General features: G+C 45.1%; 2 protein-coding genes across 2 annotated transcripts; one reads left to right on the top strand and one right to left on the bottom strand.

Moving 5' to 3' along the window:
- Positions 1–6,699: 6,699 nt before the first annotated feature.
- On the bottom strand, positions 6,700–8,878 carry LOC144480673 (uncharacterized). Its single transcript, XM_078200269.1, has 2 exons — positions 8,840–8,878; positions 6,700–7,664 (listed from the first exon to the last, which is right to left on the bottom strand). The coding sequence occupies exon 2, from the start codon at positions 7,420–7,422 to the stop codon at positions 6,700–6,702; it is 723 nt and encodes a 240-aa protein (XP_078056395.1). The 5' UTR covers positions 7,423–7,664; positions 8,840–8,878.
- A 2,588-nt stretch (positions 8,879–11,466) lies between these two features.
- Positions 11,467–12,225, top strand: LOC144480672 (uncharacterized). The gene has a single exon (XM_078200268.1). The coding sequence runs from the start codon at positions 11,467–11,469 to the stop codon at positions 12,223–12,225; it is 759 nt and encodes a 252-aa protein (XP_078056394.1).
- The last annotated feature ends 3,522 nt before the right edge of the window (positions 12,226–15,747 follow it).

Genomic DNA, 15,747 nt, shown 5'->3' with positions numbered 1-15,747 from the left:
CACAGACAGAACAGCTTCTTTACACATTCAAAGGTCAATGATCTTGATGAATCGACTGAATCTAGATGCAATGTTTTGAATTGTGAATTCTCTCTTTTGCGTATCCTGTAAATGCATTACTGTCAGCCCAGGGTAGCAATCCCCCATTTTCGGTTTTTATTTCAGATTTCTAGCACCCTCAGTATTTTGCTTTTAACATAAAAATGCATAAAGTTCTCTCCTGCTACTGGTATTGCCCCCTATAAAGATGGCAGCGTCCTTACCGGAACATTGCCCCTTATAAAGATGGCGATCGGCGAGCCAGGCCCCACACCGAGAGAACTACCGAACAATCCTCTCGGTCCAAATGGGGGACCGTGAGATTTTACTCGAACTTTGCGAGCTGAGTCTGGTGTTAATGAAATCTCTCCACCCACCAGCTCCGTTCCCCATCCACACTCGGTGTTTTATTTCACCCGTTGCAAAAGCCACACGAGCTCCTCACGCTTCCGTCAAGCTGCAGCACCTGCATCGCGCATGCTCCAATCACAGCCTGACAGTGCGCATGCGCAGCAGCTCCCGCAGTGAATGCTGGGCAATGGCTCTGCCATTGGATTGTCCCTTTGTGGACACAGATTGGAACAACAGGGACAAGACCATTCATCAGCAATTCACACACTGGTCATCTCTGCCATGTCCTTGGTTATTGGTCGCATGTGGTCAGCACTGCTGCCTCACAGCGCCAGGGACCTGGGTTCAATTCCAGCCTCAATTTACTGTGTGGAGTTTGCACATTCTCCCTGTGTCTGCGTGGGTTTCTTCCCACAGTTGAGAGATGTGCAGGTTAGGTGGATTGGCCATGGTAAATTGCCCCTTTTGTGTCAGGGCATGAGGTTATTGGGATAGGGCCTGGGTGGGATTGTTGTCGGTGCAGGCTTGATGGGCCGAATGGCCTCCTTCTGCACTGTAGGGATTCTATGATTCTGTGTGTCAAATTTAGTGCTCTGAACATTGCATAATTAAAAAGTAAGCATGCAACCTATTTTGCCAACAGAAATCGAGTACAATGTTGGTAAATGTGAGGTCATCCATTTTGGTAGGAATAACAGCAAAATGGACTATTATTGAAATGGTAAAGAATTGCAGCATGCTGCTGTGCAGAGGAACCTGGATGTCCTTGTGCATGAATCACAAAAAGTTGCTTTGTCAGAGCCACAGGATGATGGTCATTAAGGCACGCTGCCTGGCTTTTCTTTGGCTACATTCACAACCTTTTGTAGTTCCTTGCGGTCTTGGGCAGAGCTGGAGTCATACCAAGCCGTGATACAACCAGAAAGAATGCTTTCTATGGTGCATCTGTAAAAGTTGGTGAGAGTCGTAGCTGACATGCCAAATTTCTTTAGTCTTCTGAGAAAGTAGAGGCATTGGTGGGCTTTCTTAACTATAATGTCAGCATGGGGGGACCAGGACAGGTTGTTGGTGATCTGGACACCTAAAAGCTTGAAGCTCTTGACCCTTTCTATTTCGTCCCCATTGATGTAGACAGGGGCATGTTCTCCTTTACGCTTCCTGAAGTCAATGACAATCTCCTTTGTTTTGTTGACATTGAGGTAGAGATTATTGTTGCCACACCAGTTCACCAGATTCTCTATCTCACTTCTGTACAGGTAGCAGGTAGGGACATTAGATTGTTGGAAAGAGAGGTTGAAGAGGTCTGTGAATACCCTTGCCAGCTGGTCTGCGCAGGACCTGAGTGCTCATCCGGGTACCCTGTCTGGGCCAGTTGCTTTCCATGGGTTGACTTTTGAGAAGGCTGCTCTGATGTCTGCACTGGTGACCTCGGATACATGTTCATCGGAGGCTTCTGGGATGGGGGGCGTGCTCTCGCTGACCTCTTGCTCATAACGGGCATAGAATGTGTTGACTTCAGTGGGGAGGGGTGCATTGGAGCTGGTAATTTTGTCTGCGTTCAACTTGTAGCCTTTTATGTCTTGCAGACCTTGCCATAGTCGGCAGGAGTCCATGTGGATAGCCTGGGACTCTAGCTTGGTCCGGGACTGTCTTTTGGCATCTTTGATGGATCATATCTGGCTATCTTATATAGATGATGTGGAGATGCAGGCGTTGGACTGGAGTAGGCATGGTAAGGAGTCTCACAACACCAAGTTAAAGTGCAACAGGTTTATTTGGTAGCACAAGCTTTCGGAGTGTCACTCTTTCTTCATCTGAAGGAGTGACACTCCAAAAGCTTGTGCTACCAAATAAACCTGTTGCAATTTAACCTGCTGTTGTGAGACTTCTTACTGTCTTGTATAGGTCAGTGTCGCCTGACATGAACGCCTCAGATCTGGACTTCAGCAGACAGTGGCTCTCCCTGTTCATCCATGGTTTCCAGTTGGGAAACACGTGGATTTGCTTCTTTGGCACACAGTCTTCTACACGCTTACGAATGAGTCAGTTACTGTAGTGGTGCACTCATTCAGGCTGCTCGCAGTTTTAAATACTGTTCAGTCTATTGACTCTAAGCAGTCCAGTAGGAGATCATCCGATTCCTCAGACCAGCATTGCACCACTTTCTTTGACAGATTCTTCTATTTCAGTTTTTGCTTTTAAGCTGGGTGCAGGAGCACAGCCGTGATTTGCCAAGGTGTGGGCTGACGATAGAGCGGTAGGTATGTTTGATATTTGTATAGCAGTGGTCTAGGATGTTTGGGCCTCTGATGGAACAGGAGATGTGTTGCTGGTATCTTAGTAGAACGCCCTTGAGCTTGGTCTGATTGAAGTTTCAGCTAAGATGAACAAGGCCTCAGGAGGTTTCGTCTCAAGACTATTTGTGGTCTTCACGTCTGCGTGGGGTGGGAAGTAAACTGCTGTCGGGCTAAGAGGTGAACTCCCATGGAAGGTAATAGGGGTGGCATTTTAGAATCAGGAATTCTAGGTCCCGGGGTCCAATGTAATGATAATACAGTCAGTCTCTAGTGCACCATAACCAAAGTTTGGGTCTCATTTGATAGCGAGTGATTCATGGTCTATTGATACAATAGATTCCAATTCTGTTATGTGCCACTCTGCCACTTACTATTTGACAATAACCTGCCTGTTATTTCAATTTTGCTGTATTTTACAACTGCAGCTCCTGGGACTGATTGGAATCTGGTGTAACAATAATAATCACAAAGATCGGTTCCAGTGTCTCTGAGGTCATTTTGCCTGCAGGTAATCTGACATTAAGAGAGACAAGAGGCCCAACAAATATTTGATTGTAATAGGAGGACAAGATGTAAGGGGGCAATGATATTTTGAGGTTTCTGTGTTATGCCGAGTGTCACTGGGTGGTAAGTGGTAAAATAGGAATGCAAACATCATGGCAGAAACATGTGTTACTGACTCTGCTTGACTGAGAGCTGTTATACTCAAGGGGAGAATAATGAGGACATGGGGAACTCCAGAGATTTCTGATATCTGAGCTTTATCTGTTCGAGGAACTGAAAATAATCAGTTCCTTCTCATGGTTATCTGCAATTCTTAAGTTACACAGACACATGGGAAACAGACCTGACAGCTCATCAAACCCAATGTTTTGATCTTCTGTTTGAGACACATTGTGACTGAAAAGATCAAATGTTAACACCTCAGGAGAGAAACATTCAGAATGTCACAAAGATGAATGAGTTGTCCAATTAATCCCATTCACCATAACTCTGTCAATTTACCCTCTGCAAGTATTTATCCAATTCCCTTTGAAATTTACTATCAAACCTGATTCTAGCACCTGTCAGTTTGCATTCCAGATTAAATCAAATTGTGTAAAAACTTATCCTCATCACCCCCTCCAGTAATGTTGTCAATTATGTTAAATCTCTGTGTCCTCTGCTTACCGACCCTCCTGCACCTGGGAAACAGTTTCTTCCTATCGACAGATCCTCCAATATCTGGGAAATAGATTGTCCCCATCGACAGACCTTCCTGCACCTGAGAAATAGATTCTCTCCATCGACAGACCCTCCTGCTTCTGGGAAACAGTTCCTCTCCATTGACACTATCATAACTCGTTTGTCATTTTAAACATCTCTATTAAACCTCCCCATCCTGATCTAAGACAGAAAACCCATGTTTTTCCTGCCCTGAAGAATCATATGGACTCAAAATGTTCACTGTTTCTCTCAAACAGATGCTGCCAGACCTGCTGAGTTTTTCTGCTTTTATCCCTGTTTTTCCTTTTATAATCAATCAGAAACCCTTAAATCGGATCGCACAGAGACTGAGAGAGATACAGAGGAGAGACAGAAAGACAGAGAAAAATTGAGAGAGATTTTAAAAAACAGAAAGTTGAGGTAGTCAAAGATAAAAGCTGAGAAACAGAGGAAACAAGCAATTCAGAGAGAATGATATAAAATCTAAGGGAGCAGGCAATCAGTTCCTGGCTATGGGGAGCAGGGGGAACTCAGTGACTGATCCACAAATACAGCTCATTATATCCGGAATGGAGACTCTGAACAGGAATAACAGGCTCATTTGTAAATATCACCGCAATGTGATCCTGTGTGATTCTGATCCTGTGTGACTCTGCCCTGTCTCTGTGGATAGATATAAGCCGCACTGACAGATGTTCTCACCAGATTGTGGCCCCTGGATTTATTTTCTGCCCAGAAGTGAGATGCGCGGTTTGCAACCGGCAGCAGAGAAATAGGAAGTTGTATTTCCTGAAAATGAAACAAGCGACATCAGTTTGAGATGTTATCACCGTGAACGGTCTTCCTGCCTGTGAGGGTGAACTCACTCTGACAGCATCAAGAACAACCACACAGATTGCTGCCGCTCTCAGCATTACATTCACCTCCATTCCCATGTGAAACAATAAACAAAGATTATTTGGGTTTTTAACAGTCAATGAATTGGGAGCTGGACTGAGGGTCATCACTGGGAGAGATGAGGGGGAAATTATAGAAAGGAATGAGTTTCCCCCAAAGAGGGCATTCAGAAAATGAGAGTGAGTCAGGGCCTGTCAGAGGAAGTGGGAGAGAGAAGTGGGGAGACAATGGCCTCGTGGTATTATCGCTCGGTGTTCATGCAGAAACTCAGCAATTTTTCTGGGGACCCAGATTCGAATACCGCCATGGCAGATGGTGGAATTTGAATTCAATTTTAAAAATCTGGAATTAAGAATCGAGTGATGACCATGAAAATATTGTCAGAAAAACCCACCTGGTTCACTAATGTCTTTTAGGGAAGGAAATCTGCTGTCTTTACCCAGTCTGGTCTACATGTGATTCCAGGGCCACAGCAACGTGGTTGCCTCTCAACTGCCCTCTGAACAAGGGCGACTAGGGATGGGGAATAAATGCTGGCCAGTCAGCGACACCTATTTCCCACGTATGAATAAAAAAAACAAAGATTGAGTCTCTGTAAATTCGACGTTGTCTCAGACAGAGAAGAGAGATTGAACGTGTTTGGTGCTTTTTTAGAGAGAGATAACCGGAGAATGAAAAAATTGAGTGAGTTTCAGCACTATCTGACATAGAAAAGTTAAATGAATGAATGTCTGAGAGAAAGATAGAGGTTAAGTGACTTAGACAGTATTTGAGAGAGAGGTTAAGTGAGTGAGAGAAAGGAGCGTGTTTAATTGAGTGTAGGGATGGAAGGTAAGTGAAGTGAGTGTCTGAGAGAGAGGAGAGCGATGTTAAGTGAGTCAGTATCTGATAGAGGAGAGATATTAAGTGAGTACCTGACAGAGAGGAGAGATATTGAGTATCTGACAGAGAGGAGAGATATTAAGTGAGTGAGCAGAGGTTCACACAACTGAGAATCACTGAGAATAATCCAAAATAAGGAGATCATCCAGAAAACTACCAATAGGAATCTTCAGCTGAGCACATCACCCATTCTTAAAGGGACAGTTGGGGCTTGATGCTGCTCAGCTTCCAGTTAAAGGGACAGGCACAGCTTCACTCTTCTCTCTATTCTGTTTATAATGGTAAAAGGTTGATAGGAGTGAGATTTATTTAAAAGGACAGTGTGTGGGAAGCCACATCAATAAAACTGGGAATTCTTGGACACGCTGTAGCTCCTTTTTATCTGGGAATCAAATTGTTGTCTAATTGTCCCAGCAGATAACAGGTTCCTTTGAACTCTCCAGCTGCTACTTTAATGCAGACTTTAACCAATTTATTTCAAGCTGGTTTCTGTTCAATAAACTGGCACTGACACACAAACACACATTAAAATATTTTAGACTTTTCTGCATTTTCAGTCTGGAAATCTAATCCTGCCATTTCACTCTCAGTCAGGAACAGATCCCAGTTTTGCACCAATCTCTGATTTAGCAGCCTGCTTCCAGCATTCACTGTTGTTCTTCCTGACTCTAAACACAGTTGTAAAGGAACTTCTGTTCCTGGTCTCGGAGCGCTGAAACATGGAAGGGAGCGACTGAGATTCTTGCACATCTCAGGATTAAACCACACGAGTACTTTGCTGTCGTGAAGAGAGATGAGGAAGAGCAAAGTGCTGTTTGTCCCTCTCTGTGACCCTGAAGGACTGCGTCCTGTTTGCCATATGATCCTCCCCCGATTGTCCTTTCTGAGCTCCAGCCTGGTGATGTGGGGTCAGGTGGGAAAGACAAAAATCTACAACAATTTTAAAAACAAAGCTGGTATATTTCATATTTATTCAGAATATTAAACCTCAACGGATGAAGACTGTCAGAGTGAACATGATTCAGACCTAGATATGATTAACAGCATCAAGAAGAGTAGAATCCAAACCTTGCAGTCGTTTGTGAACTCGCCGGTGTGTTAGCAGGTGGGATGACTGAATAAATCCCTTTCCACAGACATTACAGGTGAACGGCCTCTCCCCAATGTGAACTCGCTGGTGTTTCAGAAGATAAGATAAATGAGAAAATCCCTTCCCACAGACAGAGCAGGTAAATGGCCTCTCCCCACTGTGAACTCTCTGGTGTGTCAGCAGGTTGGATGACTGACTGAATCCCTTCCCACACATGGAGCAGGTGAACGGCCTCTCTCCAGTGTGAACTCGCTGGTGATTCAATAGATTGGATGAACGAGTGAATCCCTTCCCACAAACGGAGCAAGTGAATGGCCTCTCCTCACTGTGAACCTGCTGGTGTGTCAGAAGGTTGTATGAACGGGTGAATCCCTTCCCACATTCAGAGCAGATGAACGGTCGATCCCCTGTGTGGAGTTGCTGGTGTATCAGAAGGTTGGATGAATTAATGAATCCCTTCCCACAGTCTGAACAGGTGAAGGGCCTCTCCCCAGTGTGAATTCTCTGGTGGTTCAATAGGGCAGATGGACGGCTGAATCCCTTCCCACACACACAGCAGGTGAACGGCCTCTCTCCAGTGTGGCTGCGTCGATGAATCTCCAGCTCTGATGGAGATCTGAATCTCTTCCCACAGTCCCCACATTTCCATGGTTTCTCCATGGCGCAGGTGTCCTTGCGTCTCTCCAGGTTGGTTGATCATTTGAAGCCTCGTACAGACATAAAACGTATGTACAGTTTCTCCTTGCTGTGAATGGTGTGATGTTTTTTCAGGCTGTGTAACTAGTTGAATCTCTTTCCATAGTCAGTTCAAGGGAACACTCTCACTCGGGTGTGTGTGTGTCGGTGCTTTTCCAGTTACACGGTTTGGGATTTCTGTCTGCAAATATTCCCCTTCCAATACCCTGTAAAAGAAGTTCATGAAAGTCATCACTGTCGGGCAGGATAGAAATTCAAAAGCAAAACTTCTCGTGTCAATGGAACCATCTTTCCTCTATCGTTCCTAAAAAAAATCGACCCTGATCATAGAAACCATAGAATCGCTGCAGTGCAGGAGGAGGCCATTTGGCCCATCGAATCTGCACTGACAACCATCCCACCCAGGCCCTATCCCAATAACCCCACATATTTACCCTGCTAATCCCTCTAACCCATGCAGACACGGGGAGAACAGGCAAACTCTGCATAATGACCCAAGCCGAGAATCAAATCCAAGTCCCTGGAGCTGTGAGGCAGCAGTGCCGACCACTGTGCCACCGTGCTGCATGACACATTCTCTCTATTCTCACTCTGATGTACTAAATATTCAGCCAAACAATTTTAGTGAAGGAGCAATTCAACAGCTTCAAAGAAACCTGAAAACCTCAATATGCAGTCTGCTGGAATATATATTTAACATCACGTGTATAAACCTGAATGACAAATGTGTGATATGCCATACTCTATTTCTTAATTAGCAGCACAGTGGCAGGGGATGTGAGGAAGAAAATTATCCAGACAGTGGGTAATCTTAATCTGCATCTCTGCCTATGAGGATCGTGGAAGCAGTGGCAAATAATTTCAAAATGAAATTGGATGAGTACTTGAAGTAAATGAACTTACAGAAGTACAGTTATATGGGGAGGAATAGAGCTGACTAGATTGCTCGACAAAGCATTGGTAAGGACTGGAGTTGCTGAATGATCTCTATATCGCGAGGACTGTAAAGATATAAAGTACATATCAAAATGTAGAATTAATAGTAAATAATTATTACAGAACCATAATAATGTCTAATATGTACCACAACAACACTAGGTATATCTCTGTCCTATTTACTGTCCCCTTAAAGGTCAGCCATTTTCTGGGGAAACCACCCCTTTAATTGTGAAGATTAGGAAAGAGACCATCCTTTTAGCCAGACAAATAAATGTGTCAAGCTGAGGGAGCAAAGGATGTCAATATCTTTAAGAGAGAGAGAAACCTGGGCCAATCTTTCCAGAGTCTGCACCCTCCCTGGATTCACTTCGTTTCCCTTCAGTTGCTGCAAGTCCCCAATTTCCCCCAGAATGAGAAAAGAATTGGAAAGTGTTTCACTCACGGATGTTGGACAGCGAAACCCGAGCCCACGTGGGGCCGGGGACACTTTGACCTCCGGACGCGCGGAGCTGTTGTCCAATCCGCAATGTCGTCTGTCTGCTCCAATGGGAGACTGAGCGCTGGGAACGTCCACGCTAGAATCAGCCAATAGGGATCAGTTTGCTCTGGCATGACGTCCTGGGGTTCCACTGCGCAGGCCCGGGCGCGCGGACCCGGGAGCCCCGTCCCCTCCCATTGTTCCCCTGCACCACATTGAGCCAAGGTTTCCAGTCAACCGGCTGGCGGCTCCGGTCAGAGCGAGAAGCCGCTCGGTGATCTCCCCTCCCCCCTCTCTCTACGGCGGCTGCTGCTCCAAAAAGAGATCGAGAGCGGCCGCTGGCGGCAGCCGCACTGCGCCTGCTCCGGACAGCTCGGCTCAGCAGCGCTCTCTGCGCCTGCTCCGGACAGCTCGGCTCAGCAGCGCTCTCTGCGCCTGCTCCGGACAGCTCGGCTCAGCAGCGCTCTCTGCGCCTGCTCCGGACAGCTCGGCTCAGCAGCGCTCTCTGCGCCTGCTCCGGACAGCTCGGCTCAGCAGCGCCCTCTGCGCCTGCGCGCTAGGCTGCCAGCTGAGGGAGTGGGGGAGGGGACTTTGCAAAATCTCTTCCCATCATTTTCTTCCAAGTCCCGCAGTTTGATTTGAAACAGAACAGCTTCTGTTTGTAGCTTCACCACAGACTCCAACTTCACACACAGACTCAAACTTCACACACAGGCTCAAACTTCACCACAGACTCCAACTTCACACACAGACTCAAACTTCACACACAGACTCAAACTTCACCACGGACTCCAACTTCACCACAGACTCAAACTTCACCACAGACTCAAACTTCACACACAGACTCAAACTTCACCACAGACTCAAACTTCACCCACAGACTCAAACTTCACCACAGACTCAAACTTCACACACAGACTCAAACTTCACACACAGACTCAAACTTCACACACAGACCCAAACTACACCACAGACTCAAACTGCATCCTCTGGACAACATCTGTGAGTAAAACACTTTCTTTCTCCCCCTGGGAATTACAGAGAGTTGTGGGACTCTGGAACTGGAATTCGTGCCAAATATACTGAGGGGGAAATGTTTGTGATTTTGTGGAACCTGTTTTATTGTCTGAGATATTTAAAGACAAATTTATCCTGTCTATTCAAATACTGTTTGTCTGTTAATGCATGATTCATTGATGTTGATTTTAATTTGATTATTGCAAGATTTATTAGAAGGTGAAATCTTTCCCTTTGCTTTATTCCATTGGGTTTGTCTGGGAATGTTAATTTTAAGGTTATTGTACTCATAAGGATCATAACAACATTGATACATCTAGAGTTATTATAAGAACATAAGAACTAGGAGCAGGAGTAGGCCATCTGGCCCCTCGAGCCTGCTCCGCCATTCAATGAGATCATGGCTGATTTTTTTGTGGACTCAGCTCCACTTACCCGCCCGCTCCCCATAACCCTTAATTCCTTTACCGTTCAAAAATTTATCTATCCTTGCCTTAAAAGCATTCAATGAGGTAGCCTCAACTGCTTCACTGGGCAGGGAATTACACAGATTCACAACCTTTGTGTGAAGAAGTTAGAATAGAATCCCTACAGTGCAGAAACAGGCCATTCGGCCCATCGAGTCTGCACTGACCACAATCCCACCCAGGCCCTATCCCCATATCCCGACACATTTACCCGCTAATCCCTCTAACCTACGCATCTCAGGACACTAAGGGGCAATTTTAGCATGGCCAATCAACCTAACCCGCACATCTTTGGACTGTGGGAGGAAACCAGAGCACCCGGAGGAAACCCACGCAGACACGAGGAGAATGTGCAAACTCCACACAGACAGTGACCCAAGCCGGGAATCGAACCCAGGTCCCTGGAGCTGTGAAGCAGCAGTGCTAACCACTGTGCTACCGTGCCGCCCTCAACTCAGTTGAGTTATAGAAGATCAGCCCCCATTCTTCAAAACTTTGAGAGAATAGAGGCCGAGTCTCCTCCTAGGAAACTTCCACCCTTCCAGGGATTTGTCGAATGAACCCTTGCTCCACTCCCTCCATTGCAAGTGTATCCTTCCTTTAGTAAGGAGACAAAAGCTCCACACAATACTCCAGGTAATGCAGGGAGAGTGTGGGACAGTTATTTACAGCTTTCGGGGAACAAGATAGAAAATAGTGCTTCATAGAAATTAACAACTGCCAATTGTAGATTCTATCCTTAACTGACGGTGATGAAATTTGTAAACCTCTTTTACAGGATCTTCAAAGGGGGAGAATTTGCAGACACAAAATTCAAATCAAGCATCAAGTGAAGAATTGACAGAGTCACTCGATTATCAGGATCTGAATATCATTAGCCTTTGAATCAAGAAGGAGAAATGTCTTTCTCTTCTGTTTGCTTCAGAAAGTTTTAAACATCAGTGTGACTGGAAAAGCAGCAAGATACAAACATCTGAGTGAGACTGTTCCAGTGACAGTTACATAGCTTGAAAGACCATCACCATTTACACCAGGAAGAGATTGTACAGACGCTTTGTGTGGCCACCTCAGCTGAACAACAAACCTGGAGACAGGGACACCCGCACCATGGAGAAACCGTGGAAATGTGGGGATTGTGGGAAGGGATTCAAATCCCCGTCTCAGCTGGAAATTCATCGACGCAGTCACACTGGGGAGAGGCCGTTCACCTGCTGTTATTGTGGTAAGGGATTTACTCATTCATCCCACCTGCTGAGACACCAGCGGGTTCACACCAAGGAGAGGCCGTTCACCTGCTCCGAGTGTGGGAAGACATTCACTACTTCATCTGATCTGCTGACACACCAGCGAATTCACACTGGGGAAAGGCCATTCACTTGCTCTGAGTGTGAGATGGGTTTCAGTCGGTTATCTCACTTGCAGGCACACCAGCAAGTTCACACTGGGGAGAAGCCGTTCACCTGCTCTGATTGTGGAAAGAGATTCTCTCACTCCTCCAACCTGCGGATACACCAACGCGTTCACACTGGGGAGAGACCGTTCACCTGTACTGAGTGTGGGAAGGCATTCTTTGATTCATCAAGCCTGCGGATACACCAACGAGTTCACACCAAAGAGAGGCCGTTTACCTGCTCCGAGTGTGGAAAGGGATTCAGCCGGTCATCCTTCCTGAAGGCACACCAGCGGATTCACACTGGGGAGTGGCCACCCACCTGCTCTGAGTGTGGGAAAGCATTCATTGATTCATCCAGCCTGCAGATACACCAGCGTCTTCACACTGCGGAGAGGACATTCACCTGCTCTGAGTGTGGGAAGAGATTCAGTCGGTCAACCTACCTGCGCAACCACCAGCGAGTTCACAAGTGATCACAGGGGTTGGAGTCTGCTGTTATTGCTGCTGTTAATCACACCCAGGACTGAACCATGTTCATTCTGACAGTTGGTGAAGTGGGAGGATCAGAAGATCCTGGATCAGAAGGTCCAGCTCTGCTGGATTGGTCTTTCTCACAACTTTGCTTCCAGTGGGCTGGGAGAGCACATTTCCACAAATGAACCACACAAGCTGATGAAGGACATTTATTTGATCCTGGATAGTAAATCCTACTTCTCCTTCAAGTGGATCTAAATTAAATACGTTTATCTCTGTTCCAATGATTCCAGAGCACAGGGCCAGGCCAGTCGGCCCAATTGGTCTGTGTCAGTATTTATGCTCCACATGAGCCTCCACCCACCCCTCTTCATCTCCCCCATCAGCATATCCTTCTATTCCTCTCTCCCTCATGTATGTATCTAGCTTCCCCTTCAATGTATTCATGCTGTTCACCTCAACCACTCGCTGTGGTGGTGAGTTCCACATTCTCACCACTCGCTGGTAAAGGTGTTTCTCGTTAAATCCGTACTGGATTATTGAACCCCTTCATAATCTTGAAGACTTCCATCAGTCTTCAGTTTTCCAGAGAAAAGTAACACCGGCATTTTCAGAGGGTTAAATACTCTCAGTTCTGGAATTATTCTCATGGGGTAAACCGGTCAGTCCCATTGCCCCGTTCTATCCCTTTATCCTTTCAGTTCTATTTCCCGCAAGTGTCGGTCCATTTTCCTTGTTAAATCGTTCATCGTCTCTGCTTCCACCACCCTCACAGGCAGTGAGTTCCAGCTCATTCCCACTCATTGCATAAAACATCCCTTTCTCACATCCCCCTGCATCTCTCGCTAAGAATATATAAATCTCTGCATCCTTATCCTTGCACCATCAGCTAATGGGAACAGCTTTATCATAGAATCCCTACAGTGCAGAAAGAGGCCATTTGGTCCATCGAGTCTGCAACGACCACAATCCCACCCAGGCCCTACCCCCATATCCCTACATATTTACCCGCTAATCTTCTAACCTACACATCTCAGGACACTAAGGGACAATTTTAGCATGGCCAATTAACCTAACCCGCACATCTTTGGACTGTGGGAGGAAACTGGAGCACCCGGAGGAAACCCATGCAGACACGAGGAGAATGTGCAAACTCCACACAGACAGTGACCCAAGCTGGTTATCAAACCCAGGTCCCTGGAGCTGTGAAGCAGCAGTGCTAAGTACTGTGCTACCATGCCACCTCACCTTCTCACATTACTTTACCTTCTCACATTATTTAATCCTATTTTAATTTTGTACATCTCAAGCAAATCTCCCCTCCATCTCCTTTTCTCCAAGGAAAATAATCCCAGCTTCTCCAGCCTAGCTTTGTGGATAAAATTCCTCATTCCTGGAACCATCCCGGTAAATCTCCTCTACACCTCTCAAGGACCCTCACGTCCTTCCAAAAGTGTGGTGACCAGAACTGGGCTCAGTGTTCTGTTGTGGCCTCACCAGAGCTTTAGAAACTATCAGCATAACCTCCCTGCTTTTGTTCTCAATTCCTGTTTCTGAAGCCCGAGATCACATAGTCTCCAAATGGGAATGGTCAACATTTTTGCTTGAACATAAAAAGCATTTTAACAACATTTTTTAAATGGCTGAAGAAGATTTTGACCAATGAAGGAAAGAGTTGTTGACACAAAAAGAAGCTATTTTGATCTTGCTCTCTCCAAAAGTGAATCCAGAATGTTTGAGTCTGGGAAGTGGAGTTAAAAATGAAGCTGCAGCTACAACAGAGCAAGAAGAAGACATTTCAATGTGGAATTGGCTGGAATATTCTCTCTAGATTTAAACAATGGAGGAACTACAAACATGGAAGAAAATCAAGTTCAAAATGTGCATTCTGAACAGACTGTTTTCAAAACTGAAGTTGAAAATTCACAGATGAACAGCAATGAGGACTCTCCTCTTGCAGGAGGAACTTTGCACGATAATTATTATAAGAAGAAAACTGTCAGAAAACACTGCAAGCAGTAATATTTTCCATCTTCAGTGGAATGAGGTTCCTGGACATGGAATCCAGCAGTGTGCAGTTATCAAGATGGACTTGTGAATGTGAAGTGGATAATGGAGGGATTATTATGTGTATTGCAGGTTATAAGGTAATTAAACATTAGACTTTGCAACAGGAGTTGGCCATTTGGCTCTTTGAGCCTGCTTCACCATTTGATAAGATCACAACTATTTAAGTATACAACATGTTGTACGTTGTTGAAAGCAAAATACTGCAGATGCTGGAATCTGAAACAAAAACAGGAAATGCTGGAAAATCTCAGCAGGTCTGACAGCATCTGTGGGGAGAGAGAAGAGCCAATCTTTTGAGTCTACATTGTAATGTTTCAAATGGGATAAAAGAGGATGATACATTTTCATTTCTTCATGGGGAAGGTGTTGCAAAGATCTAATTTCATAATTCCTATGTTTTAGAAGTATGAATTAGTTCAACAATTGCTTTTTTTTAAATTTAAGGTAAATGGAAAACCTGCACTGAGAATCTGACAGAAACACCCGAAGGGGATTCACATTCACAAGACGTGGCCCATGTTGGTTTAAGATGTCAAAACTCGAAGGGTATGAAGTGTAAAAGGGCAGCTGGGCTCTTTTAGCTGGAGACCTGGAGACTTCGGGTCTGACAATTATTGCCCTGTCTTTGTTACAGATCGGAATTCTTCATGCAGACCTCAGGAAAAAAAGGTTTAGTTTTGAAGCTAAATATCTAACAGACATTCCAACAGATGTGTTAGCACGGGGATAAGTGAGCCCTGCTTGGAATTCTGGGTGTTTCTCACAGAAAGCAGGCAGTCTGCAGTTAGGTTGGAGGCCATCAGATATGGGACCAGCAGCTGCGAACCAGCTGTGGGACCAGAAGCCTAGAGGGTCATTAGGAACCAGGGGTGCTGCCAATGTTTAAATCCTTCAGCAAGAAGGCAGTGAAGCCCACGGTTGGACTGAGGAGTCCACAGTTTTGAGGTCTCAAAGGAAAATTGGAGAATTGTTTAGCCAAAAGGGCCTAATGGAAAGGCCCTCCCTGGAGAATAGCTGGAAAAGTGAGGAAAATTAAAGTGAATTCTGCAGAGCTTTGACATACCTTTGAGAGTCCCAGGAACAGAATTGAACTTTCAAGATATCATTAAGTATAAAGAAACTTTTGGGGTGAGGTTAAAAAACAGGTTTGTACCATAAGTCTTTATCGATTACAGTATTCAGTTCGTAGTGCTGTATTCTTAAATTTTATTTTGTTTTATACATACAGTAAAGTTTGTTTTTGTTTAAAAATGTTAAATCTTTTCATGTAATTCTTTTAGTTAATCACTGGGTGTTCACAATTTTCTTTAAACGTTAATTGTCCTGACTGGGACCACAAAACATTCACACAAACAATGTTTCAGAGCAAATCAAAGAAGAAAAAATGTGACTTTCCTCCTTTTGTACAAAGCATTACATATAAAGACACCCCTCTCCTCAGAACCACAATA

The sequence above is a fragment of the Mustelus asterias genome, chromosome 30, assembly GCF_964213995.1.
Source record: "Mustelus asterias chromosome 30, sMusAst1.hap1.1, whole genome shotgun sequence".
NCBI classification, from domain to species: Eukaryota; Metazoa; Chordata; class Chondrichthyes; order Carcharhiniformes; family Triakidae; genus Mustelus; species Mustelus asterias.
The sequence above is the reverse complement of the archived record's forward strand: the minus strand, read 5'-3'. Positions and strand labels throughout refer to the sequence as shown.